We start from the raw sequence: 21390 nt of genomic DNA, 5'->3' as shown, positions 1-21390 counted from the left end.
CTAACACATATCATATATATTTAAGTGATATGGCCGGTGTGTATCGGTTTATAGCATAACGAGTGGTGGTTGTGGAATGAGAAAGTGCCCCACTGATATTTCCCACCCACCCCCACTTTGTGGAAGCTTCCTAACCCACCTCGCCCCCCAGGCTGGATGGTGGTGATACGACGTACGAGTCATCGTCTTCCTAAAGTAAAATATGCAGTAACGAAAAAGACGGTGTCAAAACGAAATATGATGACAGAATGAATGGTTTTTCTGTCGACTTCGTCTAGTCTGAAACCAGAAAGGTTCAAAGTTGTTGGATGCGTTTCATAATTTTAGTTCATAGTTTTGAGTATGTATTCTTTTTGAACAATAACTTCTCTAAATTGCCGACAGTTGTTAAATAAAACAGTGATGCTGGTAAACAGCTAAACACATTTTTGTTGTGCTTTTTTTGTTTTATCATTTATTTATCGATATTTAATTTATTCCTTCTTTTTTATTTCAAATTACATTTAATTACTGAGATTTAATTAATTACCACCATTAACATCAGACAGGAGAAATACATTTAAATGCAAAAATTAAATGAAAAGGGAGAGTCAATGATAAATGACGGACTATCGTTGCGTTGGATGAACAATAAAATAACCAAAAACAACATATTAACGATAAATGAAAAGACAATGGAAAATGGCAGGTTATTGTTTGTCGGATGTTTTATTCAAACAATGAAGAAATAAAATCAGCAATAATAAACAATGAATCTTACAACAAAAAGTATGGTTGATTCAAATGTAAACGTGGGTCACTTTTATAGATTTGTAAAAAATATCTTAAAAACAGGAATAAATAAACAAAACAAGGTCTTAATGTCAAGGTGTTGCCTATGAATGAACTGCATGTAAATAAATAAAAATCAAAGGCAAAATGCAAAGGGATAAAAGGGCATGTGGGAGTGGGAGAGGCAAAGGTCAAATATTGCTAACAGGGACTTGCAGAATATTGTTATCTTGACGAGGCAGGTGCTGTGAAGTCCTTCAGTTTACCTTAAGCTCAGAGCTGCACCATAAGTGTCGGAATCTAAACTATTACTTTGAACCGTTGGTTGATCATTATTGCTGTACTTTGACCGACAACCAAGATAAGGAAAATTACAATTGTTGATGGCTAAATAGAATTCAAACACATATTAGAAACTGCTTTGAACTTGCAACAAACTATTGTCTACTAATTCTTTGTAATGAAGGATTGTCTTGTCAAAATTATGTCATAGATATATCTATATATATATGTGTAATGATATATATATATATATATATATATATGTAATGATATATATAATATATAATGATGTATAATGATAATATATATATATATATACATATATATATGTTATGATATATATATATATATATATATACTTACATAATAAAAGAAATAAACGTTTATAGACATGGGTAAGGATGGATTCCTGTATGGTTCAATGTTTTCAATGCCATAGTTTGTTTTTTGCAATATAATTCATCTCATTTTTAGATACATATTTTTCAAATCAACCACAGAAATTAAACGTCGTGCTCTCTACGATTTTTGAATGGGATGAGTGAAAGAAATAAAAGAATAAAATAGTGGTTTTGCACAGCAAAGGGTCAAGGGTTGTACTTCTAAATTCGATATTATTTTAATATAACAATTTCAGTAACCTTTCCATGTAAAATGGCATCTACTAAAACAGAAAAAAAATCTTCCTTAAAAAGAAGAAATATGAAACAAACAAATGAAATATGAAATTGAAAAGAATAACTTAACAACTATTTCTTGTCATAAAACTTTCTTTGTTTACTTCCATTTGGGTATTTCTTCTTTGTTTTGAAGGGGTGAGGGATAACTTTTGTTATTAATACAGTTGTTTTGTTACAGATAGTTTACATATTTACACATCTCCTCACTTTAAAAATCCAACCACTCTGAGCTGGCTACATATTAGGTTGATCCGAGTTTAGGGCAATCTGGATTCAGAAAGTTTCTTGGCTGAACCATACCCTCTTGTTTGTCTCTAGAGAATACAAAGAAAAAAAAGGAATGAGAACAACTATCGCAAAATGAAAGTGACGGAATTTAAATGTTGTTGATGGTGGGGGGGGGGGGGGTGGGGGTAGGTAGAGAGGGTACAAGGTGAAGAGCTTCCCAACAAAGAATTATGATACCAATAACCTATTTTATAACAACAAGTTAACCACATTTAAAGGCATTGAAGACTCGCCCCATACAGCGTGCCGCGCTCTTGAAAAGTTAACTTTCCGTTGCTTGCAAGTGAAGTTTTCTTCTTGTCGCTACAAAATACAGACAGTAATGTAACGTGATACCTTTTTATCTTTTATCTAGACCTGAGATGTCCACGCTGCTATGTACACTGTGCAGTGGGTATTGACCGCAGCTGCATGTACTGACTGTACACTAGTGTCTAATTACTGACGGTAGCAAGCTGTGTGTATTTTCTGGGATCGATGGTGGTGTCTAACACTTCTGTTACACCTCATTCGAAACTAGATCAGATTACCGCCATGAGATGTTTCTTTGTGCGCGAGTCTTCACACCCTTTAAAAGACTGGTTACAGATTTGACAAATATTCTCTTATTTCAAACTAGGCACAAGTTGCATGTCTGTGACTCAGTAGTTCTTTGCATGGACACGATGACAAACTTACAGTGGGGAAGTGGGGCGGGGTGGTGGTGGGGGGGGGGGGAGAAGGGCTGCTGCAAGTATGCCACATGTTCTGTCTATCGTCAGCAATATGGAATTAAGAAGGTTTGGTATAAAAACATCACATGACATACACATGGTACTGTAGGTAGGTGAAGACGGACTCCATTTGTTCTTCTGATATGTCGCCATCTATCTGTGCCAGATACGTGTACAGCTCCTTGAACTGGTCGAATTGGATGCGAGCAGCACCGCCCTCTGGATCCTTCGTCAGTATCTCACAAATGACCTTCATAGCTGAAGTTATGTTCTGTAGTTTTTAAAAAAAAACGATATATATATATATAATATGAAGAAGATGATGAACTAAAGAATGGAAGTATGTCGAGTAAGCAACTAGTTATATATGACTCTAGGCCGGCTGCATGATCAATGGCTACTACCATGGAGAAGTGGACCTTGATAACCGACTAAAGAATAAAGATACTTCCGCAGGCAAAATCGTTTGCAGCCTGGCTGTCTGGTCACTGAACTGAGATTCCGAATGATGTCAGAGAGATTCCTCTGACTTACCCCTGCCAACGCCGAGCACGCCAAAGCAAAGAATTTAAGCCAGTCAAATTCGTCGCCGAAGCTACCAATTTGCATCAGGTTCTGAAGTCTCTCTTTAGGCAAGCAGTTATCCTTCCACTTCTGTTCTACTTCGGCTAATGAAACCACTTTCTTTGGGCTGAGCTGAATAGAAAAGGTTGAAAAACTTGGGTGAGAAGTAATAATAACAATGAGTAATTTGACCTGTATCATTTGTGAGTTGTTTACATGTATGTATATATATATATATATATATATATATATATATAATAAAATTTAATAATGAAGGATGGTTACCTGTCTGTTCAAGACTGACAATATTCCCGGTGTAAGACCAGTGTCTGTCTTTTGGGATGTGAATGGTACGTAAGGTTTAATTATAACACTTATATGGTGCTCAATATTGCACGTAAACATACATTCAATGGTACCTTACAAAATTACAACCCTGGTCATTGGTAACTTGACACACCTACACACCAAAGTGTGCACAATTCAATCAATCTCTCCTAGGGCACCACAGTGCACCACAACCACGTGTCCCCCGGGGGACTTCCCATAGGGTGCAGCCACAAACCGGCGCACGCAACCATATTTACAAGTTACCTCGCAGGTCCCCATTTATACACCTGGGTGAAGAGAGGCAATGGAGATAAAGCGCCTTGCCCAAGGACACAACGCAATGATCTGGCCAGGGCTCGAACCTGTAATCCTTAGATCACAAGTCCACTGCCTTGACCACAACGCCCTCCTAGTATATATTGAATAATGAAGGATCGTTACCTGTCTATATAAGACTGACAATATTCCCGGTGTAAGACCAGTGTCTGTCTTTGGGATGTGAATGTTATGTAATGTTTAGTATATATATTGAATAATGAAGGGTCGTTACCTGTCTATTCAAGACTGACAATATTCCCGGTGTAAGACCGGTGTCTGTCTTTTGGGTGGCCATGGGCATCTCCAATCTCTCTTTCACAGGTGGAGTCTCTCCATTCGACAAGGCATTGAAATAACTGTCAATGAAATTAGTCTAGGAATTGGTTTGATAGCAACCGATTCAAGAACAGTAACTTAATTATTGACGTAACAGTTCAACCCACTCCCCACCCCGTCGATTGCCTCAAAAAGTCTTCATCCCAACTTCAGAACTCAAATATTTAGTACTAAGCTAACCTCAAAGACTAATTTCCGTATGTATGTTTCAATGAATATTTAGCTGAGAATTTTGGAAATTAAGAAAACAGTCTGGGTTTTATACTTTAACATTTTTATAACTTTGCTAGTGAAGAACTTGGTTGTATATCATACTCTGCAATTACTAAGACTATTACAATCTTCTCCTGAATTGAGCAAAATCACTTCATCTCAATAAATATTGAAATATGCTTCTTATTATGCTTATGTGAAGTGGCATAACAGTGATACAAAAGTTTCTATACATAAACACTACCAAATTTCACATCATTTACAGTAAAGCTAAACGTTTAGTTCAAAATATAGACTTGAATCAAATGGAAGTGAAAAGTTCAGAAAATCTCTGCTTTAGAAATATGACTAAACAGAAAATATCAACACGAGGAGGACACCTAAGACAAATATATATCAAGAGGACCGTAGTATTTGCATTAAGGGGTTGCAATTCTTACTTTTCCTTATGTATGCTAGTGATGCAACATTCAACACTACTGAAGCTAACATGAATATATGTGATTCTAGCATTCAAAAGCATCAAGGGAAATGTGTGTTTTTTAACGTCAATGAGGACTGCTGTTTGAACAAAAGGTAACAAGACTGTACAAAGTATCAAGTGGATGTATCAAGTGATTATCCATTCATCCAAGCTACTCACGCTGCAGACCACTGCAGGACGTCCCCAGGCTGTGTACGGATGGCTGCCTTAGTAAACTGTTTCAGTACATCTGGCAGGTCAGGAGGAATATTGATCTGCTGGGAGCAGTACATTGGTGAATCGTCTCCTACTGCAGGCATGTTGACTTTACTGTTAATAAACTATAAATGATATGAAAAGGATAGGCCTGACTAGGATCCATGAAGAGATGTAAATGATGCTACATGACAGCCACAGAAATAAAGAAATATATACAAACACCATCTACAACCACATCAATTCCTACTGAAGAGATATGAGGATATTCATGACCCTTTGCCGTGACAAATTCCGGAAGCACAATTTCAAGACCGAACAGTAAGGGCAATCTAGATGCAGCATCATGTCATGATGTTTGTTATCCTCCAAAACATGACAGTGACCACTATTGATTAGCTAAATTGTGCTATGTTTATCATCTAAACAATTTCTGATTTCTCCCCCCACAAATATTCAAACTATAGATATTCTGTAAAACCACACATGCATACGGACAACACAAGTTTATCTCTCATTGTCATAGGCCTAAGGCCTTCACACTTTAAATAACAATATTTTAAGAACTGAACTCTAATCTAAGATAACAGCCAGGTTATAGGGTTAATATTAAGCCTCTATAATTTTCAAAACCTAGGGAATACATTTGGCCCCTTGTGTGTATCGATACTGGAGCTGTGTCCTGTTCAAAGAACTACGAAGGGTTTCTTTGGTCCTGTTCTAAAACACATTAAGTTACTTGCAGTTTAAGTTTTGCTAAGATCTAACTTTAGACTTTAACTGTAGGTAAATTAGGCTACAGTAGGCCTAGGCTACTTGAAGTTGAACTTTACTTAGATTTCGCACAACTAGTATCGTCCACTAAAACATGTGGGGTTGACATGCCTACTCAGTTCAACGGAAAAATTGAACGTAAAAATATGCAATATTCAGAACTACCATACTTTGGTTGACGTGTCTACAGCTAAGTAAAGAATTTACGTCGAGAATTCCAATCCTTATAATAACATTTTCCGCAAGAAATTAGAGTAGTTCAAAAATTGAACTAACATTTACCTCGATGAAGATTCTCGCAAGCGCTCTGTTGTTTGGAGGCTGAGGTTAGTTCCAAGGTGTTTCGACAACACAGCTAGTTGACCTCCAACGTCACTTCCGTTTCAGATTCGCTGATCGTATTGTGGAGTTTTGGGATGTGTTGGGGATAGAGATGAAGATGCTAGTTACTTTTAGAGCATTTTTAAAACGAAATGCATAAAATCAAGTCAACAAATGATGGAAAACGAAACATTCAGTGTGCGGTACTAACTGTTTGCATCACTAAGGTAAGCGAAACCCTCAGATCTAGGCCCTAGGTAAAGATGGTACACGAAACACTCAGTGCGCTGTACCAGGTGTCTGAATCACTGTGTCTGTGATGTGGTGTCGAAACACCCTGCATGGAATTCCAAGTGTTTGAATCACTGTGTCCTGGTGAAACCCTCAGATTGCAATACCAAGTTTGTTGTCGAAACACCCTGAAACTAGCCTCAACTCGCTGTGTTGTCGAAACACCTTGGACACTAACCTCAGTGAAACCCCTCAGAATGCAATACCAAGTTTTGTTGTCAAAACACCTTCAAACTAGCCTCAACTAGCTGCGTTGTCGAAACACCTTGACACTAATCTCTTTGTTGTCGAAACACCTTGAACCTAGTCTCAACTAGCTGCGTTGTCGAAACACCTTGACCAACTAGCTGCGTTGTCGAAACACCCTGAAACTAGCTGCGTTGTCGAAACACCTTGACACTAATCTCTTTGTTGTCGAAACACCTTGAACCTAGTCTCAACTAGCTGCGTTGTCGAAACACCTTGACCAACTAGCTGCATTGTCGAAACACCCTGAAAATAGCTGCGTTGTCGAAACACCTTGACACTAATCTCTTTGTTGTCGGAACACCCTAAAACTAGCCTAAACTAGCTGCGTTGTCAAAACACCTTGACACTAATCTCAGTGAAACCCTCAGAATGCAATACCAAGTTTTGTTGTCGAAACACCTTGAACCTAGCCTGAGCTAGCTCTGTTGTCGAAACACCTTGACACTAACCTCAATTAAACCCTCAGAATGCATTCCCAAGTATTCTTGTCGAAACACCTTGAAACTATCCTCAAGTAGCTGTGTTGTCGAAACACCTTGACACTAACCTCAGTGAAACCCCTCAGAATGCAATATAACAAGTTTTGTTGTCAAAACACCTTCAAACTAGCCTCAACTAGCTGCGTTGTCGAAACACCTTGACACTAATCTCTTTGTTGTCGAAACACCTTGAACCTAGTCTCAACTAGCTGCGTTGTCGAAACACCTTGACCAACTAGCTGCGTTGTCGAAACACCCTGAAACTAGCTGCGTTGTCGAAACACCTTGACACTAATCTCTTTGTCGAAACACCTTGAACCTAGTCTCAACTAGCTGCGTTATCGAAACACCTTGACCAACTAGCTGCGTTGTCGAAACACCCTGAAACTAGCTGCGTTGTCGAAACACCTTGACACTAATCTCTTTGTTGTCGGAACACCCTAAAACTAGCCTAAACTAGCTGCGTTGTCGAAACACCTTGACACTAATCTCAGTGAAACCCTCAGAATGCAATACCAAGTTTTGTTGTCGAAACACCTTGAACCTAGCCTGAGCTAGCTCTGTTGTCGAAACACCTTGACACTAACCTCAATTAAACCCTCAGAATGCATTCCCAAGTATTGTTGTCGAAACACCTTGAAACTATCCTCAACTAGCTGTGTTGTCGAAACACCTTGACACTAACCTCAGTGAAACCCTCAGAATGCAATACAAAGTTTTGTTGTTGAAACACCTTGACACGAGCCTCAACTAGCTGTATTGTCAAAACACCTTGACACTAACCTCAATTAAACCCTCAGAATGCATTCCCAAGTATTGTTGTCGAAACACCTTGAAACTATCCTCAACTAGCTGTGTTGTCGAAACACCTTGACACTAACCTCAGTGAAACCCTCAGAATGCAATACAAAGTTTTGTTGTCGAAACACCTTGACACAAGCCTCAACTAGCTGTGTTGTCAAAACACCTTGACACTAACCTCAATTAAACCCTCAGAATGCATTCCCAAGTATTGTTGTCGAAACACCTTGAAACTATCCTCAACTAGCTGTGTTGTCGAAACACCTTGACACTAACCTCAGTGAAAGCCTCAGAATGCAATACAAAGTTTTGTTGTCGAAACACCTTGACACGAGCCTCAACTAGCTGTGTTGTCGAAACACCTTGACACTAACCTCAATTAAACCCTCAGAATGCATTACCAAGTATTGTTGTCGAAACACCTTGAAACTACTTCAACAAGCTGTGTTGTCGAAACACCTTGACACTAACCTCAGTGAAAGCCTCAGAATGCAATACAAAGTTTTGTTGTCGAAACACCTTGACACGCAGCCTCAACTAGCTGTGTTGTCGAAACACCTTGACACTAACCTCAGTGAAACCCTCAGAATGCAATACAAAGTTTTGTTGTCGAAACACCTTGACACGCAGCCTCAACTAGCTGTGTTGTCGAAACACCTTGACAAACCTCAGTGAAACCCTCAGAATGCAATACAAAGTTTTGTTGTCGAAACACCTTGACACGCAGCCTCAACTAGCTGTGTTGTCGAAACACCTTGACACTAACCTCAGTGAAACCCTCAGAATGCAATACAAAGTTTTGTTGTCGAAACACCTTGACACGCAGCCTCAACTAGCTGTGTTGTCGAAACACCTTGACAAACCTCAGTGAAACCCTCAGAATGCAATACCAAGTCATCATTCATTCACTTCCCATGCTCCATTAATCCCATGCTTTATTCCTCACTGTGCCCCATTAATCTACCATACCCAATTCATCTAACACACCATTCACATACCTCCATTTATTCACCTACTAACCCCACCCACCTTTTGCCATCCACTGATCTACCAAATATACTTCTAACCATTTAGTCAGTCCAACCTTAATTACAACCTTTACTCACTCTATTGCAATTCAACACACCTAGCCTTTATTTTAGTCTGACATAAGTTTCTAAAAGAAACATGCTCAACTTTTTTCCCATAGACACCAAATAGGGCTTACCTATTAACCAAATCAAATGTTATTAAAGTCTATTATATTTCCACTCTATTCTATTGACACTATTGTTTTTCTTTACTTCTTTTCCAGACGCTTTGTGGAGGTTGATCTGACAGATTTACATACAGAAGGACGGCTAACGTGTGAACATACAGAGAGACAAATGGACCAACAGACAAATAAACAGATGAACAGTAACAGTGTTATGTCCCCTCTTCACCAACTTTGTCGGCAAAGAGATAATAAGTGCTTTGCATAAGGACATAACACAGGTGCATTGACCAGGAATCAAACTAGGAACCTCTTGCTGTGCGGCTTTGCTAAAAACTTTTAAAAAGAAAAGTACTAATAACTTTGTGTAGGGTTGAGTTAACTTACTTTCCTTGCTCCAATGCAACCATGCCTGTTCCATTTGAGAGGCATATAAAAACTTCTGTGTACCTGGAAACACTGCATGCAGTGCTTGGTATTCTTGTTCGGAATAGTCAAGCATGAAGAACTTGGGGTTCCAATCAAGGTTCCATCTTTGATGATGTCAAGGGCCTCTGTTATCGCAACAGTCGTTTCATTCTCTGTGATGAATTCAGCCACAGGACTATAACCAACCTTGGTCCTTACAAATACCAAGAACAGGCAGAGCATATTTTGTGGTCTTGTAGGTGGCATCAATGAGTACCATGTCTCCATAATGCTATAAAAACAGTTGTTGCTGGCTGGTCTGATGGATGAACAGGAAAGCAGTGCTTTCTCTGGTGTCATAGCTGTCATCATCCATGTCATCCCTGTAAATCAATATAGATTTCTTTAATTCGTATTCCTGTAATCCAAAGATTATTCAACGCAGAAGAAATGTTGAGTCGATTCGTGGTTTATTAGCTTTGATATCTGGTAACTATCTGTTAATCTGCTAATCTGTTAATCTGTCAGTCTGGTAACTAAATAAATAAAAACGAAACATACGTTTGTAATTAAACAATCAGGAAATCGATTAATGAATAAGTCAATTATTGAAGAATAAATACATAAATCCAAATCATACAGAATAAATAATCATGTATGCAACAAATATACAACGTTATATCAATAAAAACACAACTTACATAAAATCTTTGGTTTAACACTGGAAAATACATCTTGCTTCAATGCGTTCTTGATATCGACTGAACTCAAATTACGGTAAATGAACATAAAGACAGAACCAACGAAAACAACAAATTTCAAACACATACTCACGCACGCACGCACACTCGCACAAACACGCACACGCGCAGTAGCACTGCAACTTTACATGACGCACACTTCGTAACAATACACAAACAACACATCGTGTGAGCGCGTTTACAATCCCTATCATCTGTGTCTTGGACAATACCTTGTGTTTTGGGCTTTCTATGTGTAAATGAGCGATTGTAACGATAGGCATATTCTTGTGTGGGCGTACATGTATATAGTGTAGCGTTAGGCTATGGTGCGCTTGTAAGCGACGCATCGCTGTTTAATTACATAACAGAGGTTTCAAACGTATCAGGCGCAGCGCGCTGTTTGTGGTGCGTGCGTGCATCTGGTGTGAGTGTGTGCGTGTGATGTGATAGAACTTTCTTGTGTATGAAACGATTTGGCAGAGCTTATGAATGAGGCGGTGAGTACGGATGGTTGACCGGCCAAGACTTGTGAGCGAGTGAGTACGTTTGATTCATATGTAGTGAGCTTGTGACTTGTAAGTAAATTATGCTTTATATTTTATATTTAGTTTGCTCCAGTTGAGTTGTTAATTTATTCAAGTAAACCGTTGCTCCAGTTGAGTTATTAAATTATCCAAGTAAACCGTTAATCTTTGTTTCTGCGTTATCTTTGCAACTTCTCTCCCCTGAGTCATCATACTTTTGGAAGGGCACGCCAGTATGGAAAACCACTAAATTTACATATGGATCCGCACATCTGAGATAGCTGTTTGTTTTGGCTTGTCTGAGCACTTGCGAAGAAAAAAACAATCTCGGTTGTCTTCACTTTGCCATGCCTTCACTTTTTCTTCTAGATTGAGTTGGTCAAATTGTGAAAACCTGCCTTTACATAGTGCCAGCTGTATGTAGTTTCTTATTGTTCTGTTTGTGGGAAAATATCACCTGTCATGTTTCAGAGGATTGGAGTCAGGACAAAGCTCATTATAGACAAAATGCTCAAGTGTCTTTCCATAATTCCTTATATAATCTTGTTCCTAACTTCACGATGAATATAGCAAAAACTGCAATTTTTTTTACAAATGTCACAATGTGACTTGATCCTATACAACACTTCTACCAGCCTAGATCAGTTTCTTGAATATGTGGCCTGATGCTTGTTCATCTGGGCTATTTATACAGAGCCTCTTCTTCCTTCACAATTAGATATTATGCAGCTCTACAAGTGAAAGCATGATGTTGGGTCTGAAGTGGGTACCAGGGAGAATAAAATAAGGAAGGTGCCTCTGTCCATTAGAGAAAATTGTGGTTTTATTAAGCCCCTATACGTAATATGGTGAAGCTTTAGTAAGCCTATTTCCAAGTAATGGTTTTTGAGGAAAACCTGGGAGAGGGAACAAGGGCTTCCCCCCCCCCCCCACTCATCCCCTTTGGGAAATTTGTATTTCTAGTTGTGTATTTGAAAATTTGCTCAAGGTCTGGGAAACTGTGGGACAAGACCTTATAGAGTGCACCTGCCCCCACCCCCAGATTCCTGTCAGTGGTACCTCTTGTGTACCAGATAAAAACTTCACATTGTTAAGTATGTTATGATTCTTGCATTGTATGTGTAACAAAGAAATATGAAATAAATAAGTTTTATCTGCTTGTTAGAAGTTCCTGCACTCTTTGTCCTTCCTGAAGCAGGCAATGTTTTTGATCCTTCTAAGTTTGCTGGACTGAGCTGCTGCAATTTTCTTTAGACCTAACATACACACTCCGCCAAGGTTTTGTTGCCAATCAAAAGCAGCTGGTAGTGAGCTTTAACAACATCAGCTCCCAGTTTTCTTGTTTAAAAAGGCGGGCACTGTCTTATGTGTTGTTGAAGAATTTTACACAACTTTTTTTACATTGTTGTATCAAGTTAACTGTAAATTAAGAGACCTTTTTGTACTGGAATTGCACTTCCAAGTGTATGGTGACCCAAGATGAACAAAAAAAAATTATATCACACATTCACAGACAAAACTCCTCTGTAAGAAATGTCAGAATATTCATTGATTGATTTGCCAAATTGCCAAACAAAATTTCTATCATGGGGATTAGCCTTTTTTTCTATAGCAATTAAGTCACATGCACAAATGATCAAATTCTTCTTGGAAACTGAGTGGCTTAATCTTATCTGTTGGTGGACTTGAACCACCTGCTGAATAAATTCTGCATCACCTGAACAGACTTTTATTATGGCCAAACAAAATACCAAGAAGAAATAAGTTACTTAGATTGACAGTTCACTGGCACCTTGAATACTGAAATTAGCTTCTACCAGACTTCTGTAGACCTAACGTAGTGCCTATCTGAACGTATTTATTGTTATTATTAGTTTAGTTTGGTAGAAAAATAAGGATCAGGAGGGGCACTCAATTCCCAAGGACCCTATAGGAGAGAAAAATCTGAAGACATAAACACTCAGACCCGATTACAATGCTTAAAGTGCTTGTCCAAAGCATTCTTAACCCATTCACACTTCTTGCAAGTACAACTTTCTCAGGCAAACCGCTGTAAGTTTTCCCAAACCGTGCAAGCTTACCCACCAATTCCATTACGACATATCCCTCCTGTCCTGACAATACACAACATACCCCGTCCAGGGGAATTCCACGAGACCGAAGGTCTGCGAGACCGAATTTCCGATGGTCCGTGAGACCGATGGTCTATGGAGCATGCCCCCTAAATTCCTCACTGGTGGACGTCCCTGCCCCCCCCTTAAAATCTGAAGAGGTAAGAGAAAACGGGCGATTTAATCCAGTTTAAAACACTTTTTTACATTGTCAAATTACAAAAATATTATTTGAAATTCAAGTAGTCTAAAGAATTTTGACTCCTTACAGTAGTAGAACCGAAAACCGTAACATGTTCCCTTGTTATAGCGGATACTGTCATTATTATCCCACTTTACTGTGAAATCAGGATTAATTACTGTAGGGGTCAACTTTTAACCTCTAGCCCATAACAGTTGACACAATTTCCTCATAATAAACCAAACGTCTAATTTACTTCCTAAAATTTGTACATTTTGTAGCACAAACACACAGCAGGGGGGTAAGACATTTGAGAGCGGGGGCTTTTTCCCCCTGCAACCCCCTCTGGTTACGCCACTGGTGGAGGCCTAGTATCAATGCAAGCTGCCCCAGCCCCCTTGCGCAACTCACTGGTATCTATTATGAAAAGAAATGGCTGTAAATTCTTTTAAATAACGCTCTTTATCAAGGTAATATTACCGGTAGTAAGATTTGTCTTACCAAGTGCTATTATAGGCCTAGTAGTTTAGGTCTCGCGGGGCCTAGTACTGTATTTAGGCCTAGTAATAGTTTCGGTCTTACGGACCTCGGTCTCGAAGATCTTCGGTGTGGCGGGCCTTTTTACTTTCGGTCTCGCGGACCTCGCAGATCCTCAAGAAGAACAGTAAATTCAGCAAAAATTTTACAAATACTTCTAGCATTGGTAAAGACAATCTTCAGCTTATCCCTGTAGTGTAACTTGTGTAACTAGGCCTAGGCCTAGGTGTACCTTAGCATGCCTCCTGATATTACTAGAAATGACTTTCCTTCCTTTCAAAACACCTATAACTTATAAGCACCTCCACTAGAAATATAATTCTTATCAAAATTTATGCCTGCCCCCATCGACCCCCAATTTCGTTTAAACATAGCTGTTCAACAGAGTAATTCACCAACCATTAGGCTAACGGTTATGCCGTTAGGCCTACAGTACCTTAGGCTACATCTTGGGGCCTAAGCTGTGGCAGCTACAACCTGCAACAAAGCCTGGCTCATATAATTTTCTCAAACGTTAAAAGTTCAAGTCGAGAGAATACATTTAGGTCTAATCTTTACGTCCAGGCTTCAAACCCATGCTGCCCAGTTGCCGTCATCTTCAGGTTAATCTTCAGCCTGAGTAGCCGTCATCAACAACTTGTACAAGTAATTTACACTTTCCATTTCGCGCCATTGCAATGGGAATACTAGAGAGGGCTCTTGAAAACGGAAGTACGTCACAGGTCAACTTCTCTGTTGTCGAAACACCTTGGAACTAACCTCAGCCGTTGTTTGGAATGCAGTTGGCAAACAAGAACATAGCAACGTTATCCGAAAAGCCATGGAACGCCGATATTATTGAATTTGTGTTGTGTGAACAGACTGAGTATGATATAGGTAAACTCACGATAATAATGCATAACCAAGCATTGAATGCTAGCAGTCACATATGCATATGGGAGAAGCCGAATTGCTTATGACTTATACTTCACGTCGGTTGGCTATTTAATTAACATTTAAGGTTCATTTCAGTTTGGAAGATCCATTTCTGAAGGGAAAATTGTGGATCTCCCTGGATGAAAAGCCAACCATACTTTGGCCTGCCACGGCTTGAATCCCACGACTTCCCATATGTTAGGTGCCATTGCTTCTAATGCCCTTCGACCATAGCAGTGGCATCATGATTGAGAAATTTCTGCCAATAAACACACCATTAGTATCAAACCACTCTATATTTTCTTTTCTCACAGACAGTCAGGAGAAGGCAGAGGTCACGAGAACGGGGTCACCGTAGTTAGCGGACAGGAATGAGGAAAACTAGAGTCCAAAAAAAAATGGGTAGGAAAAAACATTTCTCTCTTCGTTTTAGCGATATTTTGTTTATGAATACTATCACAGCGATAATACTAGTACACTGGCTGCGTTTGTAGCTACATAAAGAAACGTCAGATCGATATGGCGGCAACATAGTACCTCAATCTTCACTTATCACATGCAAGTTATGTTGGCACTTTTCCTAAAATAGGAGAACATCCGGGCGGATTGATATATACTCTAATAGGAGGATGCCCACGTTCGTCCTGGGAAAAAAATACGCGTCCCGTTATCATGATCACATCTGTCTGCCATTTGCCACCATTCAGCTGTTCTACCGGAAACGTGCAACAAGTTACCAAACTAATCCGTCTGCACGTTTATCCATTACGGTATCCGCAAAGCCAGCTAACAAAAACTTGATAAACTACTATACGGCAGAGCCACGCGCGCTGGTATCTACTGTACTTTATATAAACACGGGAGATTAAAATAATTGTTATTGCGAGTTCTTCTGAGCATACTAGCACTTAATAGTTGACTTATATATCCACCTGGAAGTTTCGGAACATTATGAAGTGGAATGTTTAACGGGATTCAACTCCTGCAACGGTGAAATCAATGCAGATCTAATTTGGGTGAGAAGTCTGTTTGTAAGTTCACTACCATATATAGACGGTGTAATGTTATAAGGTAAGTTTTATAATTACATGTCTTCATACAAACTTTAAATATCACCTTTAGTTACGGCGGTAAGACTCACCGTAAAACGAATGATTTCGATGAATACGTACGTGTAATAATGGGATCGCAAATATGACAAAGTTCAGGGTGCAAAATTTGTAACCCGCCGAACCAAAGTAATTACTTAGTTGGCATATTTACATGTAGTCATGTATATACGTTTCGCATAATAAATGAGATTCCTTTGTTAGTGGCTTAAAAACGTTAGGTAAAACCAGCTTTCGAGCACAAATCTTTGAACTTACCCCCTCCCCCAACCCCCACTTCAAACCCTCAAACAACAATTAAAACAGGTATTAGCACAATTACCTTGAGTGCATACCTAGTTTAAAACCTATTACTAAAAAATGACATCACATTTTTTATTTTAAATGGGAGAGGACCTCGCACCCCCTTACATAGTCTAAATCTTACGGCGAGCGATCTTTCCAGTACTCCTCAACCCTCCTTTGGAATAAACTCCCACTCAACATAAAGAATGTCGTGTCTGTGGAGATGTTCAAAACTGTTTTGAAGACACACCTGTTTTCATTGTTATAATTGTTATGTTTACTCTTATTGTATATTGTGTACATATCTTTCACTTTCTTTTGTACAGCGCGGCGAGACTTTATTGTAAGATGCGCTATATAAGAACTGTTTATTATTATTATTATTATTATTATTATTATTATTATTATTATTATTATTATTATTATTATTATTATTATTATTATTATTATTATTATTATTATCATCATTATTATTATTATTATTATTATTATTATTATTATTATAGTCATACCGTACCTACGTGACACCAAGGCTGCACCCCCATTTTACCCCCACCCCCAAATAATATGGGTTCGCCCCTATATATATCCCACCATTTCCAATCCTTCGTCCCCCCCCCCCCCCCCCGTTCGCCTTATTCTTGCAGTTGCAGCTGTATTAAATGTCTAATAAATGTTTCCGGTACTTCCGGTAATCTTTCTACAGGAAATAAAATGATGATGATTTCACCGGCTAAGGTAATTTGTGTCACATTAGTTATCATCTTTCTCGTACTTTTGGAGACGTTCGTGCCACGGTTGGAAGACAGGAATCCACCTCGTTTGAAGTTAGCCACTTTACCGGAATACGATCCGATACTAGATGTCGATGAACAGGTGGTTAGTGAGATTGCAAAGACTTTGGACCAACCGTTTGGTAAGAGAAGTTAAATCGCAAATTTAAAAGTCAACTATAGGAACGTTTTTACATCTTACTTTTTGGAAAAGCTTTATCAGTTATTGAGGTGGTGCTGTGTGTGTGGGGGGGGGGGGACCGGGGGAGGGGATCAATCGCCTCAAATGGTTACATAGAAAGTAGATTCATCGGTCATATTGATTTTGCAGCTCGAGCTGCATGTGTGTGGGTGGGGGCATTGGGGTGGTGGTAAAGGCATTGAGAAGCACCCCCCCCCCCCCGGCACTCGGCGGTATTGAAAAGTATACTTATGCCAGTATTACGAGATGGCTGCAACGATCAAGATGTACCTCCCCACAACTCCGCACAAATGTAGATGTGAGGCTGACCAGTCCCAAAACGACCCTCACACCACCTCGAACCTTAACCTACATCTGGGAAGCTACACTATGTTCATTCTTCAACTACAGTCGGGTTCGTATACAGTATCCCCTGTAGACAAGTAACTATATGCCCACCCACCTCCGTTAGAAATGTTTCAGGTACCAACCAAAAACTGAACGTTGGTATATATGTTTTGCCTAGATGTGGTCATAGAGGGCTCGGTGACCTTACTAGTGTACTAGTTTAAGCACAATCCCTCCTTTGGCTATTGTGTAACACGGCACATCTTGCTCCGTTGGGTCATAAAAATTGATTTTATAATATGGAATGACTCACTTATAAACCTAGTAAACTATTATCAAAATTTGTTGTTTTTGGACGTACATCTGTTTTTGTGATGTATCTTAATTTTTTTTCTCTAAAATTTTTCTTCTCAGATGATTCGGTATGCCACAAAATGCTAGCAGAAGTCACAGTGGCTCCCAACAATTCCATGCCCCTGATGGCACTCGCTAGTTTCCCTCGCTGTGGAAATTCCTGGACTAGGAAGATGTTACATATTGCAACAGGGATATACACAGGCAGCGTGTATGAACTTCAAGGTACATGGTCAAACAGACTCCTAACAATACCCCCAACCAGACCCCACCCGCTCCCCAACCAAACATATAATTTCCTAAATCGAATGACAGAATTAAATTATAGGTAAACGGAAGCTAGACTATGAAGACACCGTGGCGAGCACATGATTTCAAAGGTGCAGGAAGGGGAGGATGGGGAGGGGTGGGTGGGGTGGGAGGGGTGGAGGTGGCAATTCCGATCGGATGATACTCCTCAGACTGATGTTTCCACCGACTGGTTAGGAAGCGCCTGAATCTACATGGAAGGAATAAAGGCGAATTAAGGATTTTATAAATGCGGGGTGTTGCCCTATATGGTTATTAAAACTGACTTCCATGTAGGGGTCTGTGGTTTACCCCCCACCCCCCGCCCACCCCAGCAATACACTATTTATATAATGAACTCTAACTGCAAGGTTGTGCTAATAAATGCTCCCTCTTAATTCTTCGCCGGTTGAAATTAAAAAAAAATAATTGAACCCCTCGAATGACTTTGAAAGGTTGGGGCTGCTACCCCCACCCCCTTTTTGAGATAAAAGCGACTATAAGATAAGGCTGTAACGCCCCCAAAATAGTTGTATGATGTTATAGAATACTGTATATCACAAAATCAACCAAACACAAAACAGTGTTTTCTTGTTTTGATTTGTTTTTCAATTTTTGTTTTTTAGTTCTTTAATGGGATTCTGCTGCATTTTTCTCCGAATTAATTTTCATTTCTGTTTGGAAGTAGAACATTGGTTAGGGCTTAGATGCAGCTAAATAGTTTACTGTGCAGTATACAACATGTAGACTGAAATCAGGGTGGACACGTGACACTTGTGCGGCCCCTCAATCTTGGCTCCACCGCAATTTCATTAAGAGATTATTTTGCTATAATACAACCTTCTGTCTTTCAGGAATAACAGGAGCCTTACAGAATACTGTCTGTGTTAAAACACATGAATTCGATACCACGACTATACAGAGATTTGAAGCTGGTGCTATTTTGCTCATGAGAAATCCAACGCATTCCTTAATATCGGAGTTTTTTCGCTCCCACAAAGAAGCAAATCCTCTGCTCACCGAGGAGGACGGGGTCGCGTTAATCAAGAACCCGAGTAAGTATATACATGTTATAAACATGTTATAAAGCACCGCATCAAACAATGTACCAAATATGCTAGGAAGACAGAAAATGGTCAGGCTATATTAACTTGCTTTACGTGTCTTTAAACGGCGGATATACCCATAGAACATTATTTTAGTCTCGATCAGATGGTGATGTCTGAGAGTAAAGTTTCAATGCTTAAAATCTTCAGAGAAGTCTTCCTCCAAAAGTTTATTTTGGCAATTTCCTTTAGCATACTAAACATTGGTAGTATAACAAACAAAAGCTCACCTGAATATTTTTGATATAGCCTATACGGTAATTTTTAAAAGACGTCACCCAATATAGGTGCCTCTGGGCACGAAAATCAAACAAGTTGATCCACTCTCAACCCCTGTCCGCTTACACGGCGGCTGTAACCGTAAGATCATGATGATGTTACGTCAGGGGGTGCTCTTTGACATATCCGGTATTGCGGGACTCGAAGAACAAAGAATATCCTTTGTTCTTTTATATAAATGTTATTAAATGTTTATATTAATGTTATTTGTGTCTCTCTGTGTGTATGTGTGTGGACATAGACTACTGTACCAAGACAGATATAGCTGACCTAATTTCGCTTAGTTTTCGTAAATGGCACCAAAAAGAAATTTGCAGTTGGGATGAGGTGAGGGAATTAGGGGTGGGGGCGAGTGGAAAGATTATTCTATACCGTACGTCTTCCATCTAAAGTAATATGTCTGTATGTGGCCATTTATGTCTACTTAAATCTCGGTGTTTCTGTTTACTTCGTTTCTAGTACAATGGCACCACTTTGTCACATGGCGTGTGGAGAGATGGAGGTCGACAAATATAAGTTGGATCCAAAATAGCAAACGGCTGTTAGTCATATTCTACGAGGACTTAACAGAGAATCCAGTCAGAGAATTGATCAAAATGTTGCAGTTTTTGAGACAACCGATTTTACCGGATAGAGTCCGATGTGCAGTTCGGTTAAATGCCTGGCAAAATCAGAAACATATCGATTTTCAAGTTCCGTTCCCCGATATGTTGCACCGTTACATCCTAGATGTGAACGAAACTCTTAAAACATTCCATTATAGGCCTTTACCAACGTATGATCTTTCGTTCGAATCTCGCCGTTGATCTTAGCTATATATATATATATATATATATATATATATATATATATATATATATATATATATATATATATATATATATATATATATATACATATATATATATATATATATATATAGCTATATAGCTGATAATATTAAAGATAAACAAGCGAATATTTTAACAACGACATACTGCTATATTTCGGAGTGGTCACCACTCCATCGTCAGGCACTCCGAAATATAGCAGTATGTCGTTGTTAAAAATATTCGCTTGTTTATCTTTTATATTATATATATAAATATATATATATATATATATATATATATATATTGCTATTTATTTTAATGTATATGTATATATATATATATATATATATATATATATATATATATATATATATATATATATATATATATATATATTGCTATTTACTTTAATGTATATGTATGTGTACATATGTCATATTAAATATTCACAGTTGGTTTCGTCCTATTGGCATACATCAGGCGAGGGTAGAAAGTGATAGTGAGTCTTCGTATCACAGACGTTATCCTTGTCATCATTGGGAGTTGTTCTTTTTCTTTCCTATGTATTTCCTTCTTATTTTTTCTGACATAAATAGCGATATTTATAGCCTACCTTAGTTCTTTCTCTAATACTGTTTATTACAATTCTGACAATGTACATCGAATTACCGCATTTCGCCAAACAACCCACGAAACCTGCAGGAGTTGGCACCGATGTGGAAGGGAGGGAGGGAGGGAGGGGGTGGGGAGCCTGTTGTACCACCAGCGCCATGTGCCACAAACAACCAATCTGTAGTTGTGTTTCCAAATATTTCACATCTAACGATTAATACATGTACGGGTAATCGTGCTAACAAGTTAACAACTACGCCACAAAATATGTTCGATAATAGTTCCGGCTATGATTCACTGCCAGCCAAAACTTTAGCAGGCTATATATAACTTGTCGATCGATGACACACCAAATATTGCCTCAAAACGCACCTATTTTTGCGGGAGGGGGAACACTAGAACCTCCATACGGGAGTCGCCTTCAACCACCCAGGGCCATATATATATATCAAGCATTTTCTTAGTGAAGTGGCCGAAAGAAAATAAATTTAACGAAATGAACATCTCGAAGATCAAAATAGCAGATATAAGAAAATGATA

At 38.9% G+C, this 21390-nt stretch overlaps 2 protein-coding genes and 1 long non-coding RNA gene across 6 annotated transcripts; 2 read left to right on the top strand and 1 right to left on the bottom strand.

Moving 5' to 3' along the window:
- Nucleotides 1-1438: 1438 nt before the first annotated feature.
- On the bottom strand, nt 1439-14602 carry LOC139969665 (ropporin-1-like protein). Of its 3 annotated transcripts, none has more exons than XM_071974806.1 (7): nt 14565-14602; nt 6225-6267; nt 5139-5299; nt 4179-4302; nt 3269-3430; nt 2830-3005; nt 1439-2047 (listed from the first exon to the last, which is right to left on the bottom strand). In XM_071974806.1, exons 1-7 carry the CDS (start codon nt 14585-14587, stop codon nt 1975-1977), a joined length of 762 nt encoding a protein of 253 aa, XP_071830907.1. In that variant the 5' UTR covers nt 14588-14602; the 3' UTR covers nt 1439-1974. The 3 variants fall into 3 exon arrangements, with proteins under 3 accessions (XP_071830907.1, XP_071830908.1, XP_071830909.1); XM_071974807.1 differs by having other exon boundaries at nt 6231-6267; XM_071974808.1 differs by lacking the exons at nt 6225-6267; nt 14565-14602 and adding an exon at nt 6119-6142.
- LOC139969666 (uncharacterized) lies at nt 6274-11124 on the top strand. The gene is made up of 2 exons (XR_011793782.1): nt 6274-6496; nt 9384-11124. It is a non-coding gene; the product is annotated as an uncharacterized lncRNA (long non-coding RNA).
- Nucleotides 14603-14742: 140 nt separating the features above from the next.
- On the top strand, nt 14743-20287 carry LOC139969664 (sialate:O-sulfotransferase 1-like). Of its 2 annotated transcripts, none has more exons than XM_071974805.1 (5): nt 14743-15719; nt 16804-17013; nt 17814-17978; nt 18896-19096; nt 19886-20287. In XM_071974805.1, the coding sequence occupies exons 2-5, from the start codon at nt 16812-16814 to the stop codon at nt 20230-20232; spliced, it is 915 nt and encodes a 304-aa protein (XP_071830906.1). In that variant the 5' UTR covers nt 14743-15719; nt 16804-16811; the 3' UTR covers nt 20233-20287. The 2 variants fall into 2 exon arrangements, with proteins under 2 accessions (XP_071830906.1, XP_071830905.1); XM_071974804.1 differs by having other exon boundaries at nt 14743-15774; nt 19886-20284.
- The last annotated feature ends 1103 nt before the right edge of the window (nt 20288-21390 follow it).

Source organism: Apostichopus japonicus, chromosome 7 (assembly GCF_037975245.1).
Source record: "Apostichopus japonicus isolate 1M-3 chromosome 7, ASM3797524v1, whole genome shotgun sequence".
Taxonomy (NCBI): Eukaryota; Metazoa; Echinodermata; class Holothuroidea; order Aspidochirotida; family Stichopodidae; genus Apostichopus; species Apostichopus japonicus.
This window is presented reverse-complemented; position numbering and strand designations above follow the sequence as displayed.

Bases quoted from the DNA above. Each gene is read 5' to 3' on its own strand.
- LOC139969665 (XM_071974806.1), bottom strand. From the start codon at position 14,587: ATGTTCTTGTTTGCCAACTGCAT. The intron at 6,268-14,564 runs TCCAAACAACGG...CTAACCTCAGCC, and splicing joins TTCTTGTTTGCCAACTGCAT to TCCAAACAACAGAGCGCTTG. The intron at 4,303-5,138 runs GTGAGTAGCTTG...TTTCATTGACAG, and splicing joins GTCCTGCAGTGGTCTGCAGC to TTATTTCAATGCCTTGTCGA.
- LOC139969664 (XM_071974805.1), top strand. From the start codon at position 16,812: ATGATGATGATTTCACCGGCTAAGGTAATTTGTGTCACATTAGTTATC. The intron at 17,014-17,813 runs GTAAGAGAAGTT...TTTTCTTCTCAG, and splicing joins GACTTTGGACCAACCGTTTG to ATGATTCGGTATGCCACAAA. The intron at 19,097-19,885 runs GTAAGTATATAC...CTTCGTTTCTAG, and splicing joins CGCGTTAATCAAGAACCCGA to TACAATGGCACCACTTTGTC.